The sequence below is a fragment of the Piliocolobus tephrosceles genome, chromosome 5 (assembly GCF_002776525.5).
Source record: "Piliocolobus tephrosceles isolate RC106 chromosome 5, ASM277652v3, whole genome shotgun sequence".
Lineage (NCBI taxonomy): Eukaryota > Metazoa > Chordata > Mammalia > Primates > Cercopithecidae > Piliocolobus > Piliocolobus tephrosceles.
In genome coordinates this window covers 147,714,318-147,734,221 of record NC_045438.1, presented here as the reverse complement: position 1 = coordinate 147,734,221, position 19,904 = coordinate 147,714,318, and the positions used below count along the sequence as shown (strand labels likewise).

The window sequence follows — 19,904 nt, the reverse complement described above, 5'->3', positions numbered from 1 at the left end:
GGTGGTCATATATTAAGAAAACAGTGAATGGCCTTTAAAATTAGATGGAGTGAATGAAATATTGACGAAAAGTCAGGCTGTTTATAGAGCCTTTAGAAAAAAATAAAGGGAAAAAATAAACAATAGGCATCCAAGTTGCCAGATCATTGGTATTTCTGTAATATGAATGATATTCTAAAGCTAGTATGTGCAACCCACTTTAGAACATGAGAACCAAACAGAGAAGATTGGTTTGTATGTAGGAGCATAATTTAGTTAATAGATATATTTTGTAGCTAGTTATGTTTCTATCAATTAATATATGTCTTTATGTTTGGGGAGTTGGTTCTTTTCTATTTGTAAATGATCATTATGATTGGCTTCCTGATATGCTGACAGGCCGGGCTTTCTAGTATACGTGGGTGGGCTGTTTTCCCTCAGTTCTAACACCATTCAATGCAGGTAGCACCATGAGATTTAGAAAACATTTTTGTTCTTGAAGATCGATAGACAGCGTTAAACATTGATTCAACTAGTGTAGCAATTACTGTACAAATAATATACAATGCCTTGGTTTCTCTTCTCATAAATATTTCACTATTATGAATTCAGAAATGTGTACACAACAGTGAATTGTATCAAAAGCTAGCTTTTTGGTTCAAATTTTTACAACGTATAATTTTAGTTGGTAAAATGGTTTAGTAACATTCTTTAATGGATTAGATCAAATGTAAAAACCAGCATGGAATCAGATTTTGTAGCTGATTTATGAACAACTGCTGAAAACCTCAGGGCTTAAAATTGAATTTGGTTTTAACAGGATTGAATTGTATCTGACACTTGTAAGTCACAACTCAGAGAGATGTTTATTAAAGAGGGTTAATAAACCCACCGAGACATATTTGACCATTATTTAGAGGAGGTGAAATGTGAACTTACATTTAAAATGGAAAAGATAAAAGATCTCAGAAATATAACGTTTTTGAGTATGTCTCATTCTAAATATATGCCAGTCTTCCTTTCTCATCTTTTTATTAAAGTTGCATATCTCTTTTAGTCACTTTACATATTTATCACCATCTCCTCGGTGGCCTCATGTCATTATCAGTTGATCTTGTCACACTGAGCGTCATCTCCCCATCTGTTCCTATTAATATTTCCTCCTTTAATTTCTTATTACCTGGGTTGAAACGATGTAAAAACTCACTCCCTTTTTCTTTTCTATACTGGTTTGCCTTCTTTCTTTTCTCTTTCCCTTCATTCAAGCCAAAAGGCTGATTCACAGTAATCACAAAATAAACCAGTGCTCAGTGAGCAGCCATTCTTTTTCTGTCACAGTGCTAGGCCTCGGTGGCTAATGAGAAAGGATCAAATAAAGAAGGAATGTGTGAATGTGTAATTGTGGTCTTTGCCTCATGGTCCTTTCGTAAGTATAGCGTGCTCATTTTCAGGACAAATTCGCTCCAAAAATTTGCCTTTTACCTTTCACATCTCAAATCTTTCAGCATGTTTCTCTGATCCTGAGTCCTTGTTCTCTCTCCTTTTCTTTCCAAAGACTTGCTTTTTCAGTTTTATTCTTTATTCTGGCAAGTTTTAGTTTGGTTTAGATGGCAACAGTATTGATAACTGCACATAAAATAGGTAAGGATTCACAGTATTTATATTTACTGTATGGTTTATGGATTTAAGGAATTAATTTGAAACAGCAGTTCTGTTTGAAACAGGATTTCTAAATGAAAGGGTGTATTACAAATAAAGGTTTTGTTCTGCTACTCCATTTTTAAACAAAGAATTGTTTTATGGTTGAAATTCCCTCCTTTCATCTTTGGCCAGATATAACAAGTGACTGTTATGTTATTTCCTACTTTGTCTTTAGTGTGCTATAGTTTTCAATTTTAAAAAACCAGACTATTGTTAGGTCTGCTGCTCTTTAATGAATCATTGGATTGGAAAATAACTCATTATATCATCAGGCAGAGATACTTTCCTTTATTTGCATGTAGATAGTGAAGATGAATAATTTATCAAATGTTATTAGTACAGGCTGCATATTACTGGAATCTCAGCAGGATATAATGAAATTTGTCTCATGCAAGTATGAAAATAGCATGGCTTTGCATAGTCGTTATTGAACTCTTGGCATCTCTTGGAGAACTATTATGTTAGCATGCCAGTCTTGCACACCTCTTCATTAACTGGGCTTTTGATTGGAGAATTTAACTTATCTTGAAAATCTGTGGAATCCAACATGCCAAATGCTTGCTTGACTTTAGCTTGTTTCTATGTTGGAGCATAAATTTTCAGAACGAATAAAGTACTAAATGTTTCTTATTAAGGTGAGTAGTGCAAAAAGGCTATGACTGATGGTTTTATTACTTTTGGTTGTAAAAAGTTGTACCGGAGATATTTAAGCAATAAAGCTTTCTTAAATGACAGGCAATGAAACATGTATGTAAGTACTTAGAATCTTAGAGCTGTACTAATTATGTATTTGAAGTTATTTTAATGATTCCTTCTTAAAAGTTGCATTTGATATGCTTCTGTCATGATGGCATGAGGAGGTCAACAAACCTTCCTCTCAAAAACAATGCTAAAGTTGCACAAGCAGTTGAAAGCAAATCATGTCAGTACTCTGGAAATCAACTAAAAGCATTCAACAAACTGAGAAGTGTTTATTCATGAAAAAACTGAACTTCGGATAAAAACAGTGTAAGTATTGGTATTTATGCTGGGGCGGCTCCATTTTCCCTCCTCTGCTCAGTGGGCAAGGTTGCAACTAGGGCAAAACAGGCCATGAAAGCCAGCAGCTTCCTGGCTGCTCCTGAGACAGCGCAGTGGATTTGGAGAACTGTCAGATACGGTGGAGATTTTGATGGCAAGCAGTAGGGAAGGTGTGCAGCTCTACTGGACTGAAGTTACTGACCTGTTTGGTGCAAGCAATGGACAGATGGACTAGCCAGGGTTTTAGCAGGGAATTCTGGGAGCTGAGCTAGCGCTATGAGGCTTGTGAAACTTTCCACATACCTTAAGTTAACCAGAAGTTGTTTCTTCTGCACATGCAGCAGAAACTGGAATGGACTTTGTAAGAAATATTGAAAGTTTGTCAGGCAGCAAAGAAGGGGCACTGAATAATAACTTGGATTCCAAAGAGCAGTGAAACATGCTAGAAATGGTATTTATATGAGTATACATACTTTTCACGTTTTCATTATTAAAAAAATACATAGGCCAGGTGCAGTGACTCGTACTTTTAATTCTAGTACTTTGGGAGGCCAAGGTGGGAGTATCACCTAATCCCAGGAGTTTGAGACCAGCTTGGACAACATGGCAAGACCTCATCTCTATTAAAAAAATTTAAAAAGTATTGGACGTTGTGGTGCACACCTGTAGTCTCAGCTCCTCAGGAGGCTGAGATGGAAGGATCGCTTGAGCCCAGGAAGTCGAGGCTGCAGTGAGCCATGATTGTGCCACTGCACTCTGGCCTGGGTGACAGAGTGAGACCCTGTCTCATAGAAAACAAAACGGAAAAAGCATATAATTATGTAACAAACAATAATTATAGCACCATATTTTAGCTTGACATGAGTCTTCCCTTAACCATGAGAGATACATTCCAAGATCCCCAGTGGATATCTGAAACTATGGAGAGTACCAAACCCTGTGTGTCCCGTGTTTTTTCCTGTACCTACATCCATACCTATGATAACGTTTCATTCACAAACTAGGCACAGTAAGAGATTGACAACAATAGTAAGAAAATAGAATAATTATTACAATACACTGTAATAAAAGTTATGAGAATGTGGGGTCTCTCTCTCCCTGTCTCAAAATATCTTCTTATACTGTACTGTGGGTAGCTGAATCCGTAGAAAGCAAAGCCACAGATAAGTGGTGCTACTGTATACCACTATATGTGTTAATATGTGTGCCAATAGCACAAAAGAGGAAGAAGGAAAAGAAATAGCATCAGGACAATTGAATATCCATATTAAAAAAAGAGCTTAGGCCTTCACTGTACATAAAAATAAACAAAGTGAATTCTAGACATAAATATAAGCCAGAAACAATAAAACATGTAGAAGAAAACACATGATAAATCTCTGTGCCCTTAATATAGCTAAAGAGTTCTCAGGTGTGACACCAAAAGCATGAGCCATAAAAGAAAAAATTGGATACATTGAACTTCATTAAATGGAAAAAACATTTACTTTTCAAGACACACCATCGTGAACGTGAAAATATAAGCCACAGACTGAGAGAAAATATTTATAAATCATATATCTGATAAAGGTCTTGTAACCATAATGTGTAAATAATTCTTACAACTCATTAAGACAAATACTCCAATTAAAATACTGGCAAAATACTGGAGTAGACTTTTGTATTAGTTGGGACCAATGGGTGTATATATAGAAAGAGATGTAGTGTAAGGAATTGGCACATGCAACTGTGGAGGTTGAGAAGTTCCAAGATCTGCGTTCAGCAAGCTGGAAACCTCAGAGAGCTGTTGTGTATGTAATTCCAGTCTGAGTTCAAAGGCCTAAGAAACAGGAGAGCCAAAGGTGTTAAGTTACAGTCCACAGGCTGGCACACTTGAGACCCAAGAAGAGACAATATTTCAGTGTGAGTCTAAAGGCCGACATGGACCTGTGTTCTAGCTCATACAGTCAGTCAGGAGGAGCTCACTCTTAGCCTTTTTTTTTTTTTTTTTTTAATTGAGACCTTTATTTAATTGGATGAGGCTCATCTACACTGGGAAGGCAATTTGCTTTACATAGTCTGCCAATTCAAATGGTATCTTATCTAGAAACACCCTCACAGAGACATTCAGAATAATATAAAAATATCTGGGTACCCTGTGGCACAGTCAAGTTGACATATAAAATTGATCATCATAACATTCTACTGAATAAGAAATACATTTGGCTGATAATCACATGAAAAGGTACTCAACATCATTCCTCACTATGGAAATGCATATTCAAACCACAGTCACATACCACTACACACCCATTAGAATGGCTGTTATCAAAAGAAGTTGTAGTACTAAGTATTGGCAAGGATATGAAGAAACTCAAAACCTCATACATTGCTGGTGGGAATACAAAATGGTATGACTGCTTTTGTAAGCTGTTGTTCCTTAAAATGTTAAATATAAATTTACCACATGATCCAGCAGTTCTACTCCTAGGAATATATCCAAGGGAAATAGAACATATGTCCGTATAAAAACTTGCATGCGAATGTTCACAGAAGCATTTTTATGGTAGCTATTAATTGGAAACAATTCAAATGTCAATCAGCTGGTCAGTGGATTAACAAAATTCCCTCTATTTGGTATGGGAACAGAGATAGACTCTAATAAGCTCAATTTTAGAACATTTACATCACCCTCCAAAATTCTTATTTTGGGGTGATATTCCATTCAGTTATTCCATTCAATTTTAGAACATTTACATCATATTTCTAAAATTGAGTTATTGTGATGATTATAAAACTTTTTTTCTTTGAGACGGAGTCTCACTCTGTCTCCCAGGCTGGAGTGCAGTGGCGTGATCTTGGCTCATTGCAACCTCTGTCACCCAGGTTCAAGTGATTCTCTTGCCCCACTCTCTTGAGTAGCTGGGCTTACAGGTGCATGTCACCACACCCAGCTAATTTTGGTATTTTTAGTAGAGACGAGGTTTCACCATGTTGGCTGGGCTGGTCTGCCTGCCTTGGCCTCACAAAGTGCCAGGATTACAGGTGTGAGCCACCACGCCTGGCCAAAACTTTACAAATGTATTGACAATCATTGACTCTTACTCTCATAGTGTGTGAATTTTATAGGCTATAGGATATACCTCAGTAAAGTTATAAAAATAATAGGTCTAGGCCGGGTGCAGTGGCTCATGCCTGTAATCCCAGCACTTTGGGAGGCTGAGACAGGAGGACTGCTTAAGCCCAGGAGTTTGAAATCAGCCTAGGCAATATAGTGAGACCCTGTCTTTTAAAACAAACAAAACTAAACTAAAAAAAAAAAAACCCAAAAAACAAACAAACAAAAAAACCCAAAATACAATATGTCCATATAGAAAGAACAAATGACAAATAAATATGGTAAAATAATAATTGAATCTGAAGGGTGTGGGATTTTTTTGTATTTTGTGTCCTTCCACTTTTTCTACAAGTGTGAAATTATATCAAAATTTAAAAATTACAGACATTTTAATGGCTCTTAGTAGTGATCTGATTTCCTTTTGTGACATTGTGTAAAAATAAGTTTAAAATGTTTGTTTGTTTAAAAAATCCAGCCCTAAAGTGCAATTTTATCTCAGCTTTTCGATTATTTACTTCTTTGATTTGTTGTTTGCTTTGAGCAGTTACTTGGGATTGCTTTTGTATTATTATTATTATTAGTCATTTTTTCTGTGATGTAGTGGCAGGCAGGCCCAGTGCCCAAGCCAACCCTTCCTGCTGCACGTACGTATTTGGCCTATGCTAGAGAGTATTTATACCTGTAGAAATGATATTTTGAGGGTATTCTGTTTCTCATCTGTTCCAATATAAGCAAAGCAAATAGGCCTTGAATACAGCTGTTTTTCCGTTTTTTTGTTTTGTTTTGTTTTGTTTTTTTGAGACGGAGTCTCATTCTGTAACCTAGGCTGGAGTGCAGTGGTGCCATCTCGGCTCACTGCAAACTCCAGCTCCCGGGCTCAAGCTATTCTCATGCCTCAGCCTCCCAAGTAGCGGGGATTACAGGCACCCGCCACCACACCCGGCTAATTTTTGTATTTTTAGTAGAGATGGAGTTTCACCATGTTGGTCAGGCTGGTCTCAAACTCCTGACCTCAGGTGATCCACCCACCTTGGCCTCCCAAAGTGCTGGGATTACAGGTGTGAGCCACTGCACCCGGCTGCTGTTTTCCCTTTTGACAGTATTTCTTAAGTTTAAAAGATCACGCTTCACTCCTGTATGTTGTTTCCCCTGCTCCCAAAAAGAAGTTACATGAACACGTTTGTTGAAAGCATTAAGTTACAGTGAAGTGTGTGACTCTTGCTAATGTATATTTATGTGCTTGGTTTGAAGGTCACTCTGTGAGACTGCTGGGTCAGAAAAAGGATAATGGAAGGCGGCTGGGGGGAGCACGATTGGATTTGCCGAAGATTAGGAAGAATCCACTGATAGAAATCATTTCCGTCAATACTGGGTAAGCATCTCTCGAACTTACTCATAAAATATTTAGTATATTTCATGAATGTAATTTTTTTTCTTGGACATGTGACATAGAAAAGTAGCCGAACATTTTCTTGGGAAAGAAAAATTACAAAATGTGCTCGAATGCAGTTTCTTCTGAAATGTTTCCTGTATGTAAACTGCACTTATATTTGCAGCAGGGTTTTATAACTTTAATATTATTTCCATTTTTGGTAATAAACATGGATTTCATTTCCCAGCTATGGCCTTATTTAAAATCTTTAAAAAAAATTAGCACTTTATTTTGTGGAGTGATTAAGACACTTGTCATATTCGACTGTTTTTTTTAGTAAAGGTATAGTAAATGTTGCCCAAGATGCTAACCACACTTTGATTATTCACTATTTGAGATGCATATTTTAAAATGTTATTCTTCTGAGCTTTAAACTTAAAAGAAGCATCATGACAGAATATTAAGTACTCTTTTAATTTCCACACCTTGATTTAAAGTCCTTGATTATACCTCTTGGTATACTCATTTGTTTCATAAGCATTTATTGAAGTTTTGCATTCTTTAAATTATGAGTCCATCAGAAAAAAGAAACATTTTCTGAAAATTTGATGAGATGAAGGCCTTCTGTTTCTTAAATCACAGGGAACAGCTAATTACCCATACAAGCACATCTCATTCCCCACAGATTTAAGCTGTTCTGCCCCTTTCTACTTCATCCTCCTTCCCTTTTATTTGAAATTGTTTTGCTTCCGTTCTGTTCTTTCTTCATGCTCCTTCTCATTGAGAACCGGTGAACAGCTTCCTTGTCCACCATCTGCTTCTTTCTCTGAATCCAGTGCCTTTACTTCCTCCAGAACAGTGGCAGTTGTGTTGCCACTAGCCCTCTTTTCTGTAATCTCACCAGTTTCTGGTTTATCCTCCACACTGCTGTCAAAGACTAGAGAAGGTTGACCAAAGTCGTTTGTTTTTTCCCAAAAAGCCCCAGGGAGTGGCATTCAGTGACTTGGTGAATTTGTGGTGGACCAGCATCTGGCCTTCAGCGTTGAAGATTCAGAAACCCAAACTTATCAAGCTCAGAAACTAGTAATTTAAGCAGAATTTAACAGTGACAAGTATAGTTGTCACTTGACTGAGTACCTCACATATTCATTCTGTCTGTCCAGCCTGAGCCAAATTGTAAATGCAAGGCTGTTTGCTTTCCCCTACCTCAGTTCTTCTTTCCCCTTCATTCAAGCATTGTAATACTTTCCCACAACTCCTGATGATCCTATTTAAAATCTCAAACGTTCTAACATTCCTTCTCTTTTTTTTAGTTGCCTTGTTTTCCTCTGTAACTTTAATTGGCATTGAAATATGTAAATGGTCATTTATTTGTATTTTAATTGTCTCTCCTCACTGGCATATACACTCCATGAGGGCAGGGCCTTTTTGATTTTGTTATTTACCACTCTGCCCCCAGTAAGTAGAAAATTATACACAGTAGGGATTTAATGCATATTTATTTACTGAATGAATGAATCAATAAGTTATATAATTTGACACTTTAGTGGGACTATGCTAAACTATCATCATGGTACAGATTGCTTTGTAAATTGGACAATAATATTTGGAGTTTGCTGGCTAATCATGCTTTCTCCTGAAAAATGCAGTGTTATTTTTTTGTTTTTTGAGATGGAGTCTCCCTCTGTTGCCTAGGCTGGAGTGCAATGGCGTGATCTTGGCTCATTGCAACCTCCGCCTCTGGGTTCAAGCGATTCTCCTATCTCAGCCTCCTGAGTAGCTGGGATTACAGATGCATGCCGCCATGCCCAGATAATTTTTTCTACTTTAGTAGAGGCAGAGTTTCAGCATGTTGCCCAGGCTAGTCTCGAACTCCTGAACTCAGGCAATCCACTTGCCTCGGCCTTCCAGAGTGTTGGGAATATAGGCGTGAGCCACTGCGCCTGGCTGAAAAATGCTGGTTTTGTGTGTGTGTTTATGCGGGGCTTTTGGGTAGACACATTCCTTTAAAACATTAGTATTTCAGGGTCTGTCAAACTCTGTTAGATTAGGATTCATTAGGTCTCTGCACGGTAACTTTCCAGGTACTTATTTGGCCTATTGAGTGTCTGTTTTTAACTGTTTTAACAGTAGTCTTCCTGAACTACTTGAAATTCTCCAAACTCCAGATTCTTCTCTGTCTTGACTGCAGGCCTCCCCGTAGGCTGAAGGGTTTTCCTGGCGTGTCTGTTCTTCCCCATTCACCTCATGGGTGAGCCTCCTGCACTCAGCTATGTGCTCCTTTCTTGGGATGTCTGCTTGTTTCTCCCTCCACAACCAGGCTACATCTATCCCTCCCTCTAATTTGTGTCCACAGCATTCCCTATGTATCCTGATTATGGCACTTTACAGACTGTGTCATTAGTATCTTCCACTACATTGTAAGCTCCTTGGGTGCTGAATGTGTTTCAGTTGTCATTACGTTATTATCTTTGAGTTCAGTGTTTAGTACAAAGTGAGTACAATTGTCCCTCGATATCTGCAGGGGATTAGTTCCAGGACCTCCTCAGATACAAAATCTATGCACACTAAAGTACCTCATATAAAATGGTGTAGTATTGGCCGAGTGTGGTGGCTCCTGCCTGTAATCCCAGCACTTTGGGAGGCCGAGGTGGGCGGATCATGAGGTCAGGAGATTGAGACCATCCTGGCCAACAAGGTGAAACCCTGTCTCTACTAAAAATACAAAAATTCGCTGGGTGTGGTGGCATGTGCCTATAATCCCAGCTACTCGGGAGGCTGAGGCAGGGGAATCACTTGAACCTGGGAGGCAGAGGTTACAGTCAGCTGAGATCGCACCACTAAACTCCAGCCTGGAGACAGAGCTAGACTCTGTTTCAAAACAAAAAAAAGGTGTAGTATTTTCATATAACCCACTGACTATATACTTTAAATCATCTCTAGATTACTAATAATACCTAATACAATATAAGTGCTACATAAATAGTTGTTATACTATATTTTAAAAATTTAGTTTCTTTTAATTGTTGCATTATTTTTAAGTGTTTTTTTTTTCTTCCAAATATTTTCTTTTTTTTTTTCTGATGTGGAGTCTCAGTCTGTCGCCCAGGCTGGAGTACAGTGGCGCGATCTCAGCTCACTGCAACCTCCACCTCCTGGGTTCAAGCAATTCTTCTGCCTCAGCCTTCCAAGTAGCTGGGACTTCAGGCGTGTGCCACCACACCTGGCTAATTTTTATATTTTTAGTAAAGACGGGGTTTCACCATATTGGCCAGGCTGCTCTCGAAGTCCTGATCTTGTGATCTGCGCACCTCGACCTCCCAAAGTGCTGGGATTATAGGCTTGAGCCACCACACCCGGCCCCAAATAATTTCAATCCATGATTGGTTCAATCTGTAGATATAGCACACACATGGATACGGAAGGCTGAGTGCATTCAATAAATATTTGTTGAGTAAATGTTTTATAAGTTATTAGTTTTTGTTGCTGTACAGTAATTAAAAATTAATTTTAAAAATATTTAAAATTGTTTTAATGTTTACAATTTAAAATTTTAAAAATTTGCTTTAGGTAACCATTTTAAATAGCCTTTAGGTAAAATATTTTATGTATATTATTTGAATTTTCCCTCTTACAGACTTAATATTTTCTTCAAAATGGGCCTGCACTTTAAAAGATTGAAAGCTCACTGGATTTGTTATCACTCTTATCCTCTTGTATCCTTCACATTAGAGTGTTGATACTCAGTATATTAGCAAATAACGCTTTTCATATGAAGAAAATTTAATCCATATTGTCCCAGAATGAGGAATGAGTTTCTAATTTTCTCAGACTGCTAATCATCTTCCTGAATCGGTTGCAGCCTTATCACTTGCTCTCACATGAAAGCATTCCCATAAGTATTTGTCCACGCTATCATTCTATAACATATTAGCTTGGATTTCTTTCTTTATTTTATTTTATTTATTTTATTTTTTGAGATGAGGTCTTGCTCTGTCACTTAGGCTGGAGTGCAGTGGCATGATCTCGGCTCACTGCAAGCTCCACCTCCTGAGTTCAGTTGATTCTTCTGCCTTAGCCTCCGGAGTAGCTGGTACTACTGGTGCATGCTACCCCACCCAGCTAATTTTTGTATTTTTAGTAGAGACGGGGTTTCACCATATTGGGCAGGCTGGTCTTGAACTCCTGACCTTGTGATCCACCCACCTTGGCCTCCCAAAGTGCTGGGATTACAGGTGTGAGCCACTGTGCCCAGCTGGATTTCATTTTTTTTCATGCTGATGGAGCTCATTGCTTTTTTTCACTTACTTTTAAATGTTTTAAAATGATTATACTCATAGTTATTTTTCAGTAGATAAATGAGCCTTCTCAGTAAAATCCTAACACTTTTCAAAATTTTATTGCTTCCAGATTAAATATGTAGATCTGACTTTCCATAAATTTTTCATTTTTCATTTAGGAAAAGGGTCCCATTTGTAGCAACTTTTATTATATGTATTAGTAAATTACTGAAGTTACTATTAGAACCATTAGACTTTGCAAAGTTGTTATGCCTTGTTATATTTCTAACTTAAAATATAAAAGGATGGCTAGGTACGGTGGATCACACCTGTAATCCCAGCACTTTGGGAGGCTGAGGCAGGTGGATCACCTGAGGTCAGTAGTTCGAAACCAGCCTGGCCAACATGGTGAAACCCTGCCTCCTCTAAAAATACAAAAATTAGCTGGGTGTGGTGGTGCATGCCTGTAATCCCAGCTACTCGGGAGGCTGAGGCAGGAGAATTGCTTGAACCCAGGGAGTGGAGGTTACAGTGAGCTGAGATCATGCCACTGCACTCCAGCCTGGGCGACAGAGTGAGACTTCATCTCTAAATAAAATAAAGCAAAACATAAAAGTACATCAGTTGCTTTAGCGAAGTGAGAAGTTGAAAATTTCAGATTGTATGCATTTTCGATGGGGACAGCAGGATAGGGTATGTGTGGATACTTATGTAGAATTTTTTAAAAAGTCAATCAAATGTTATGGTCAGTATCATAGGGAGTCAACATGTCCATGAATGGAAGAAATAAGCTAAGGTTGAAAAGCTCAGTTTTTGTCTGGTCTCCCATTTGTGTGACTCCCTTATTTTTTCTTTTTTTTTGAGACGAGTCTTGCTCTGTCTCCCAGGCTGGAATGCAGTGGCGCGATCTCGGCTCACTGCAAGCTCCGCCTCCTGGGTTCAAGCGATTCTCCTGCCTCAGCCTCCCGAGTAGGTGGGACTACAGGCACCCGCCACCACGCCCGGCTTATTTTTTGTATTTTCAGTGGAGACAGGGTTTCACCCTGTTAACCAGGATGGTCTCGATCGTCCTGACCTCGTGATCCTCCCGCCTCGGTCCCCCAAAGTGCTGGGATTACTGGTGAGCCACCACACCCGGCCGTGACTCCCTTATTTTTTCTAGCAGTGGGAATAGAGTATGGAGACAGGGTAGGGGCTAGTGTAGGGGACAAAAGTAAAAAATTGGAAATTGTGGCATAAAGGACATCTGTGTTTTATTTTACCTTCTCTGTCCCTATGAAAGTCATCCTTTTTGACAGTCCCTTGGCAATTTTTATCTTCCAAAGCCAAGAGTTAGATGCTGCTTCGCAGTTCTTATATAAATTATATCATTTTTAAGATACTCCTATCAGATTATCCTTAGCTCGAAGGTTTGAAATCCTCCCTCAGGCTAAACACATCTTAGAAAATACTGTCTGACCCTGTGATATTTTACTGATACTTTCTCTTTTAAAATATATCTTGTCTTTCTTGTTATTTGCCATCAGTCAGACATATGGTGGTAACTGAGAACCTTTAAGGTGAATCTAATTTTCTTTGAGATTATATTCTTGAATTTGTTATCATTTTTAAAAGTAATAATTTTTTCCCCCTGCAACACTCTGGCTTTGGGAAAACTAACTCAGATTTTTACACTTTATGTCTGTAATGTACAGAATTTATCAGTTTCTATTCCAGTCCTGGATACGTAGGCTATCTACAAATATTTGAATGGATATTTCAAACTCATTATTTCATTATAACCTGACAACTCTGCTGTCAGGTTCTAATGAAAACAAGTCCTAGTCCACAGTCTCCAGTAAGAATTTATTAAGCAAGCTGGCATAGTCCAGCCGTTCTTGTAATGTTGGTGGAGTCCTCATTCTGTCTCTTTTTGGGTGGTGAAATCAAATCTTGTAAGAAAGGTTCACTTGAGCCAGATGAAGCAATGTAGTGTCTCACTACAGATAATACATCCTCAGGCAACCAGAATTCCTTTCCTAGTGTCTAGAGTGAGAGTGGGGCAGGGACAAGCCAGAATCACATCTTTCATGGTCTAGGCCAGTGCTAACCGAAGTGTGTTCTGTGGACCAGTTAACTGCAGATTGCTGGTCTGTGATGAGTACACAAATTGAGGGCAAGCATTTTAGAGACTTTTAAGGCAGTTTAAGGTCACAGCAGTGAGTTATAATTCATTTTCACTGTATTTTACACAGATACCGGTTTATAAGAGGTTGGAAGTAAAAATCCTGCTCTGTCATTATGTATAGTTTGAGAAACACTGATTTAGGCAAGTGTGTGTTGCAAGATTCTTTACTCTGTTTTGGAAAATATTTTAGCCAATCTACTTATCTCGAGTGTCCCTTCTTTAACTGAGACTCTATTTCGACTGTCTTTTATGCTATTAACTACTTGTGATTAGTAGTTGACTAGTACTTTCAAAAATGGAAACTTATTATTTACTATGCTAATTAGCAAAGGCTCTAGTGTTGACTAAAGATAAAAGATAGCTTAAACATACACAGCAATCTCCTCTGGAAGGTGGCCTTTCTGATTAAATACTAGCTCAGAGTGTGACTGTGCCTAACAGTTGTAGCTTACATCAAGTCACACAATTTATATGATGTTCGCTACATTATATTCTTTCAAAAGTAAATTTATAGTTTTCCTAACATGGCTCTCTCGTGAAACTTAAAATCTGGGTATTATACCTGTTTTATCTGCACAGCCTAAGATGAATACAGAGCTGTGGTTATTATTCGTGTTCTTCTGTAAGCTTTATGGGCAGCAGGGACCTTAATCTTTGTCATGAGCCTAGAATGTGGCACCAGCCTATTCTGGAGAAGGTAGTAGAATCTATGATACATTGGAAAGAGCTCTGCAGTTGGAGTTTGGAGTCATAGACACTGTATTTTCTAGCAGCATGACTTGAATAAATTAGATGAGATCTTAGAGATGATGTCTTTTCTGGCATGGGTATGGTGCTACCTACTGAATGTATAGCTTAGCACATTAATACATATGTTTTTTCAAATCTTGATGCTGCTGTATCTTCTACTCTACCGTCATTCTCTGAGACCCCTTCTACCCTTGATTTCTTTCTATTCTTTCTATTATTTAGGCAAGAAATTTGCTGGGACCAGAATGTGAGGTTACGACTTTATGCTATTCAACGTTGGTTCTTCAATTTCCTATTTCACCTGTTCAGTTTTAAGTGATTGTTTGACAAAAAAAAAAAAAAAAAAAAAAAAAAAAAACCATCTTAGTCACTCCTGTAGCTTTCAGCACAGTGTCTTTTTCACAGTATTCACTCCATAAATGTTTGTTAAGTATTTCAGTTGACAGCAGTGTTTCTCAAATGCAGAAAAAATTTTCTGGCTAACCTGGAATATAGTTCTAATTGCTTCTCTTACTATAGATGATTGTTTTGTAGAAAAAAAGAATATGATAGTTTGGACTATGAATGAAGTGAAAGTTATATGAAACAATTAAATGTGTGAAATTGAGGCATTTATGGCAATTCTGAACTGCATTTTTACTCTTTTATCTACAAACCAGTTGTCCTGAAATTTGCAGTCTTTTTTATGTCTTCAATGGAATCCCAAAATATCTTATTTCACTAAAATATTGTACAAATGAAATTTTAAAGTAATGCTTATTTCTAGTGTAATGTAAGACTGTACTTGGGAAAGATCATTCATAGGAACAGTGGATGGCACTATTGGCTCATACCTGCAAAGTAATTATCCTTAAGTTGCAGAACTTTCAAATGCTGGCTTAGTGAATGCTTTTAAAGAGAGCGGCTCAGTTAAAAAACTTGGACAATATTAGGAGTTAATGTTATATTTTGTAAACTTTTTAATCATTATTTTGTATAAACTTTGAATTGAATATATATATATATATATATATATATAGTTTTCTTAGTTACTAGCATAGAGAAATGACTGATTTAAAAAAATCATTTCAAATTCTAGCATGTTGTAGGATTCTCTTGCCCTTTCTGAAAAGTACCTCTTGCTTATCAGATTTCTAACAAAACTATTTAATTTGAAGAAGGCAGAATGAATTTGGATAAAAAGCAAAAATTTAAAGGTACTCAAATTGAGGCACATCATTAAAGCAAACTTAGTTTAAAGTTAATTGAGTAGAATGGTCAACACTTTCTTCAGGTTAGTTCATGGAGTGGATATGCATTGATAGAACAATTTAGAGATGCTTTTACAGTTGAGAAAGTTCATTATATTCGTTATCTTTAAAAATAATTTTATTTATTTCATATGTTTGTTCTTTAAGAAGACCAAAGAGCCCTGCAACTGGACATTGATTTGTTTTTTTGTTTGTTTAATTTTTTATGGAGACAGGATCTCAGTTTGTTTTGTTGCCCAGGTTGGTCCTGAACTCCTGGCTTCAGGCAATCCTCCTGCCTTTTCCTCCCAAAGCTCTGGGATTACAGGTGTGAACCACCACACCCAGCTGGGACTTTGATTTGTTAAACAAATGTAGTTGAACATAAAAAGATGAGTTCATGTGGTATCTGCCCTTGAGAATCCCACAGAACAGAGTTAAACAAGCACAAAACAGGCCGGGCGTGGTGGCTCAAGCCTGTAATCCCAGCACTTTGGGAGGCCGAGGCGGGCAGATCACGAGGTCAGGAGATCTAGACCATCCTGGCTAACACGGTGAAACCCCGTCTCTACTAAAAAATACAAAAAACTAGCCGGGCGAGGTGGTGGGCGCCTGTAATCCCAGCTACTTGGGAGGCGGAGACAGGAGAATGGTGTCAACCCGGGAGGTGGAGCTTGCAGTAAAAAAAAAAAAAAAAAAAAAAACAAGCACAAAACAATTAAGTTATAAGCTCACATTGTATGATGGATTGTTTGGATGAGTTGGAGAGTGCTTCCATGGAAAGTAATATTTAGGCTGTGTCTTGAAATATCTTATAGGTGGGTTTAAAGGCAATTTAAGCAGTAGTGGGGTGGGGAGAACCAAAACAAAACCCATAAGCAGTGGTTATTGTATGTGAAACACCATGTCTTGCACAGAGAATGATAAGTCACTGTGGTGGTGTTTTGAATAAGAGAATGGTCAGAGAAAGGTAGCTTGAGAATGCTTGGGCTCAGATCTTGATCACGCTGGATTTTTCTGGGCCACTTTGCCAACCAGGGACCTCCACAGCCAATGATGCCCCCCGACCCAGGCCTCACTCAGCCCCGGGCCTACCACTGGAGGCACCCTGCCCACTCAGTTCACCTGTACTATAGCTTGTACCTGCATTCGGTGGTTCCCAAGCTCTTGTCCCACATCCAAGAAGAATGAGCTTACACTGACAATTAGAAGGGTTAGGATAGGCAGAGAAGAATTTTCTTGAGTGATGGAACAGCTCTCAGTGGACTGGGGATGCAGGGGGTGGTCCCCCACCCCTGTAGTCGGGTGGATTCTCTCTCTCGCTCTGTGTGTCTGGGTCTGGGACTTTTTATAGACTCAGAATGGGAAGTGCATGCTGATTGGTTTGTGAGTATGCAAAAAAGGTTAAAATGAAGGCACCACTCAAAGGTGGGCACCATAGTGTAGAAAACCAGTAAGGAAAGGGTAGGTTAAAGTAAAATTGGTGGAGGGTGGGGATCAATCAGAGGAAAGTGTGCCAAATGGGAAGACAGGTTCTCAATCTGGTCTGTGGGTTTGACTTGTAGCTTGGCTTTCAGGCTTTAAACTGTCTTTGGTTTGAAAGTGGGGTTTCACTGGGGACCTGACACTCTCTGCCTAGGCATTTGTCTGCCTCCTGCTGCTATCATTGGCATAAGTTATTCAGCCTCTCTATAGGTTTCAATTTCCTCGTTTATAAAATGATGATAATAATAATAGTGTTGTGAGAACGAAAAGAGGTCATAGATTTAATCAGCACTATGCTTGGCACATAGTATCTGTTCAATATATAGTATTGGTAACTTTATTACTATGACAACTATAAGAAGGCAAACCTCAGGCTTAAGTAGACTGCTATTTGCTTAAGGCCACAGAGCTAGTAAGTGGCAGAATTATGACTTGAACCACATCATCTGACCAGTTTTTTCAATAAACCATAATGTCAGTGGCCTCTAGCCCCATTTTCTGCTCCAGGGTCTATACTGTAGTTGTTTAGTTAATTGAAAGGAAAGCCAGTTAGAAGTAAAGTTTGAGACTCATCTAGAAGATAGCCTATTAAATCTGAGAAACATGCTGTAGGCAGCAGAGTTTTATAGAGAGAATGGGGAATGTGGGCCTTATGTAGTGAGTCTGTCAAATGGAGGTAGGCTAGGAGAATTCCTGCTGTATATCTATAATGTATTGTCAGCTGACTCCTAAGATGCATCCATTTTGTCCAATGGAATGGAATTTGAAATTCCTATTATGATTATTTTAAAGGAGGGGACTGCCAAATCATATAGAGATGTATGACCATTGTACCTTCCTTTCTTGTCTTTTTTTTTTCCCCACTTCTACTGGAGCTAAGGTGCATGAAAGTGAGTTGCACTTGGAAGGGCACAGTAGGAGCAGATCACTGGATTGTATCCAAAGAGACACCATCTGTCAGCTTTTCTGTTGCTTTAAGAAAACTTGTTTTCTAGCCCTATCAAGAGAGAGAAAAAAAAACCCTGAAACTTGTGTAGCCCAACTTTAATTAAGTATAATTGAATACACATGTGATTGTGGATGAGTGCCTGTCAGTTTTTTCCAATAGAAGAATAATATATAGCCCATATTTATTTTTGAAACCACTTTGCTTTTATTTTACTGCATCTCAGCATGGTAGCACTGGTTGTTTTATTTTTTTTCTAACCCTGACAAAGCAGAATGTTTTGTTTGGCTTTTTAAAAAGGCAATAGTGCATGTAGTTAAGACCTCATTTACTTTATCTGATAAAACAGCCTCTGAGGAGTGTCTATTTTTTGGTAAATCCACTAAGAAAACTGGGTTTAAGACAAGGTCATTTTTAAAAATACTCTTTTCAATTTTTAAACAATGTATATACCTTTGTGAATTGTAATGTATATTTTTGTGGTTCTTTTTAGGTTAACCTTAAAGTATTAATTGTGAGATCATATAGGTCTACAAAGTTCTTTCTCCCTTGTGAAATATATTTTATGTACTGTTCTGTTACGGCTCTTGCAAAAAAACATAAACTTTCTGAAATGGAATTTTTAGTCTGTTCTCCTCCCACACTTCCTCCCATCTCTGTTATTTTTTTTTCTCCCATACATCTATATAAGTTTATGAGAACAAGACATGCAAGGATGGATTTATTTATTTAGGACCAGGAGTCCCTTGTAACTGGAAGATATCCTCTATCAAGATTGGTGGTCTGTTTTATTCATTGGTTTGTTTTATTCTCTACTCATTCACTCGTTTACTCAACAGACATTTGCAGAACATCTCTATATATCTGAAAATGTACTAAGTGCAATAAAAGAAACAAGACCTAGTAATGTATCACTGCTCTTGGGAGCCTTACAGTCTAGTGTAGTTTAGTTAACTGGGAAATAATTTTGTTTTAGTCTACATGGAATGTAATAGTAGTTTTATATGTGTAGGACTTAGAGTTGTGTACCTAGAAGTTTTCCACAAATATGGAGAATGTACTGGACTTGTTTCAAATATAGCTGAAAATAGGCTCATACAATAATAGTGTACAACATGTGTGTCATGTGAACCAGCAGCACACTCTTTGGTAGTTTGCCACTATTGAGAATTCTGTCACTAGCATCACATATTGTTCTCACTCTGGAATTCAGGCAACCCAGGATCCTTTGAGTATAGATTTCTGTACTTACTCCTAAAATTAACGCCTCTAATTTCACTTCCAAAATGAATTGCAATTGTTAAAGCCCATTTCTGTCTACTTCAACTTTCTCATTCTTATTTCTACTATTGGGCTTATTTTTAAAATTTTCCTACCTTAATTCTCAGTTATATGCAGAGGAAGAGGCAAAGCAACAAAAATAATGACAAGGTGTCAGTAGTGGCATTGATGTTGACACATTGCACACATCTTGGAAAAAGAGATGTCAAATGCCCATAAGGATGGAGTGTGGTTGAGATTCTGCTACTGCTGAAGACAAATTTTCCTGTTGTTTCCCTGATACCTAATAATGGCAACATGATGGTTGGCATAATGGGAGTCTTCTGTGTAAGTGAATTGACTTGCACTTAAATATTTTGCAGTTATTTGTCAGTTATTTACCAAATGATTATTTATCAAATAATTATTTTTCTTAATTTTATTGGAGATTTGTCATCCAAATATTCTATTTGGAATATAATATACTTTAATACTCTGTTAAGTTTTGATTTGTATGGTAGATATTCCAGGATGAATGATGGAAGAAAGAATAATGTAGACATTTCAGGGATTTTTTTAAATTTTAAATTTAATTCTTTTATATTTTTATATATATAT

At 37.8% G+C, this 19,904-nt stretch overlaps 1 protein-coding gene across 1 annotated transcript in view; it reads left to right on the top strand.

The window, feature by feature from the left end:
- Positions 1–19,904, top strand: part of CDKAL1 (CDK5 regulatory subunit associated protein 1 like 1) — a 725,954-nt gene that overhangs the window by 262,339 nt on the left and 443,711 nt on the right. Inside the window, exon 8 of the mRNA XM_023209761.2 lies at positions 7,049–7,169. Coding sequence (XP_023065529.2) covers positions 7,049–7,169 — 121 coding nt within the window. The remainder of the gene's footprint in view (positions 1–7,048; positions 7,170–19,904) is intronic.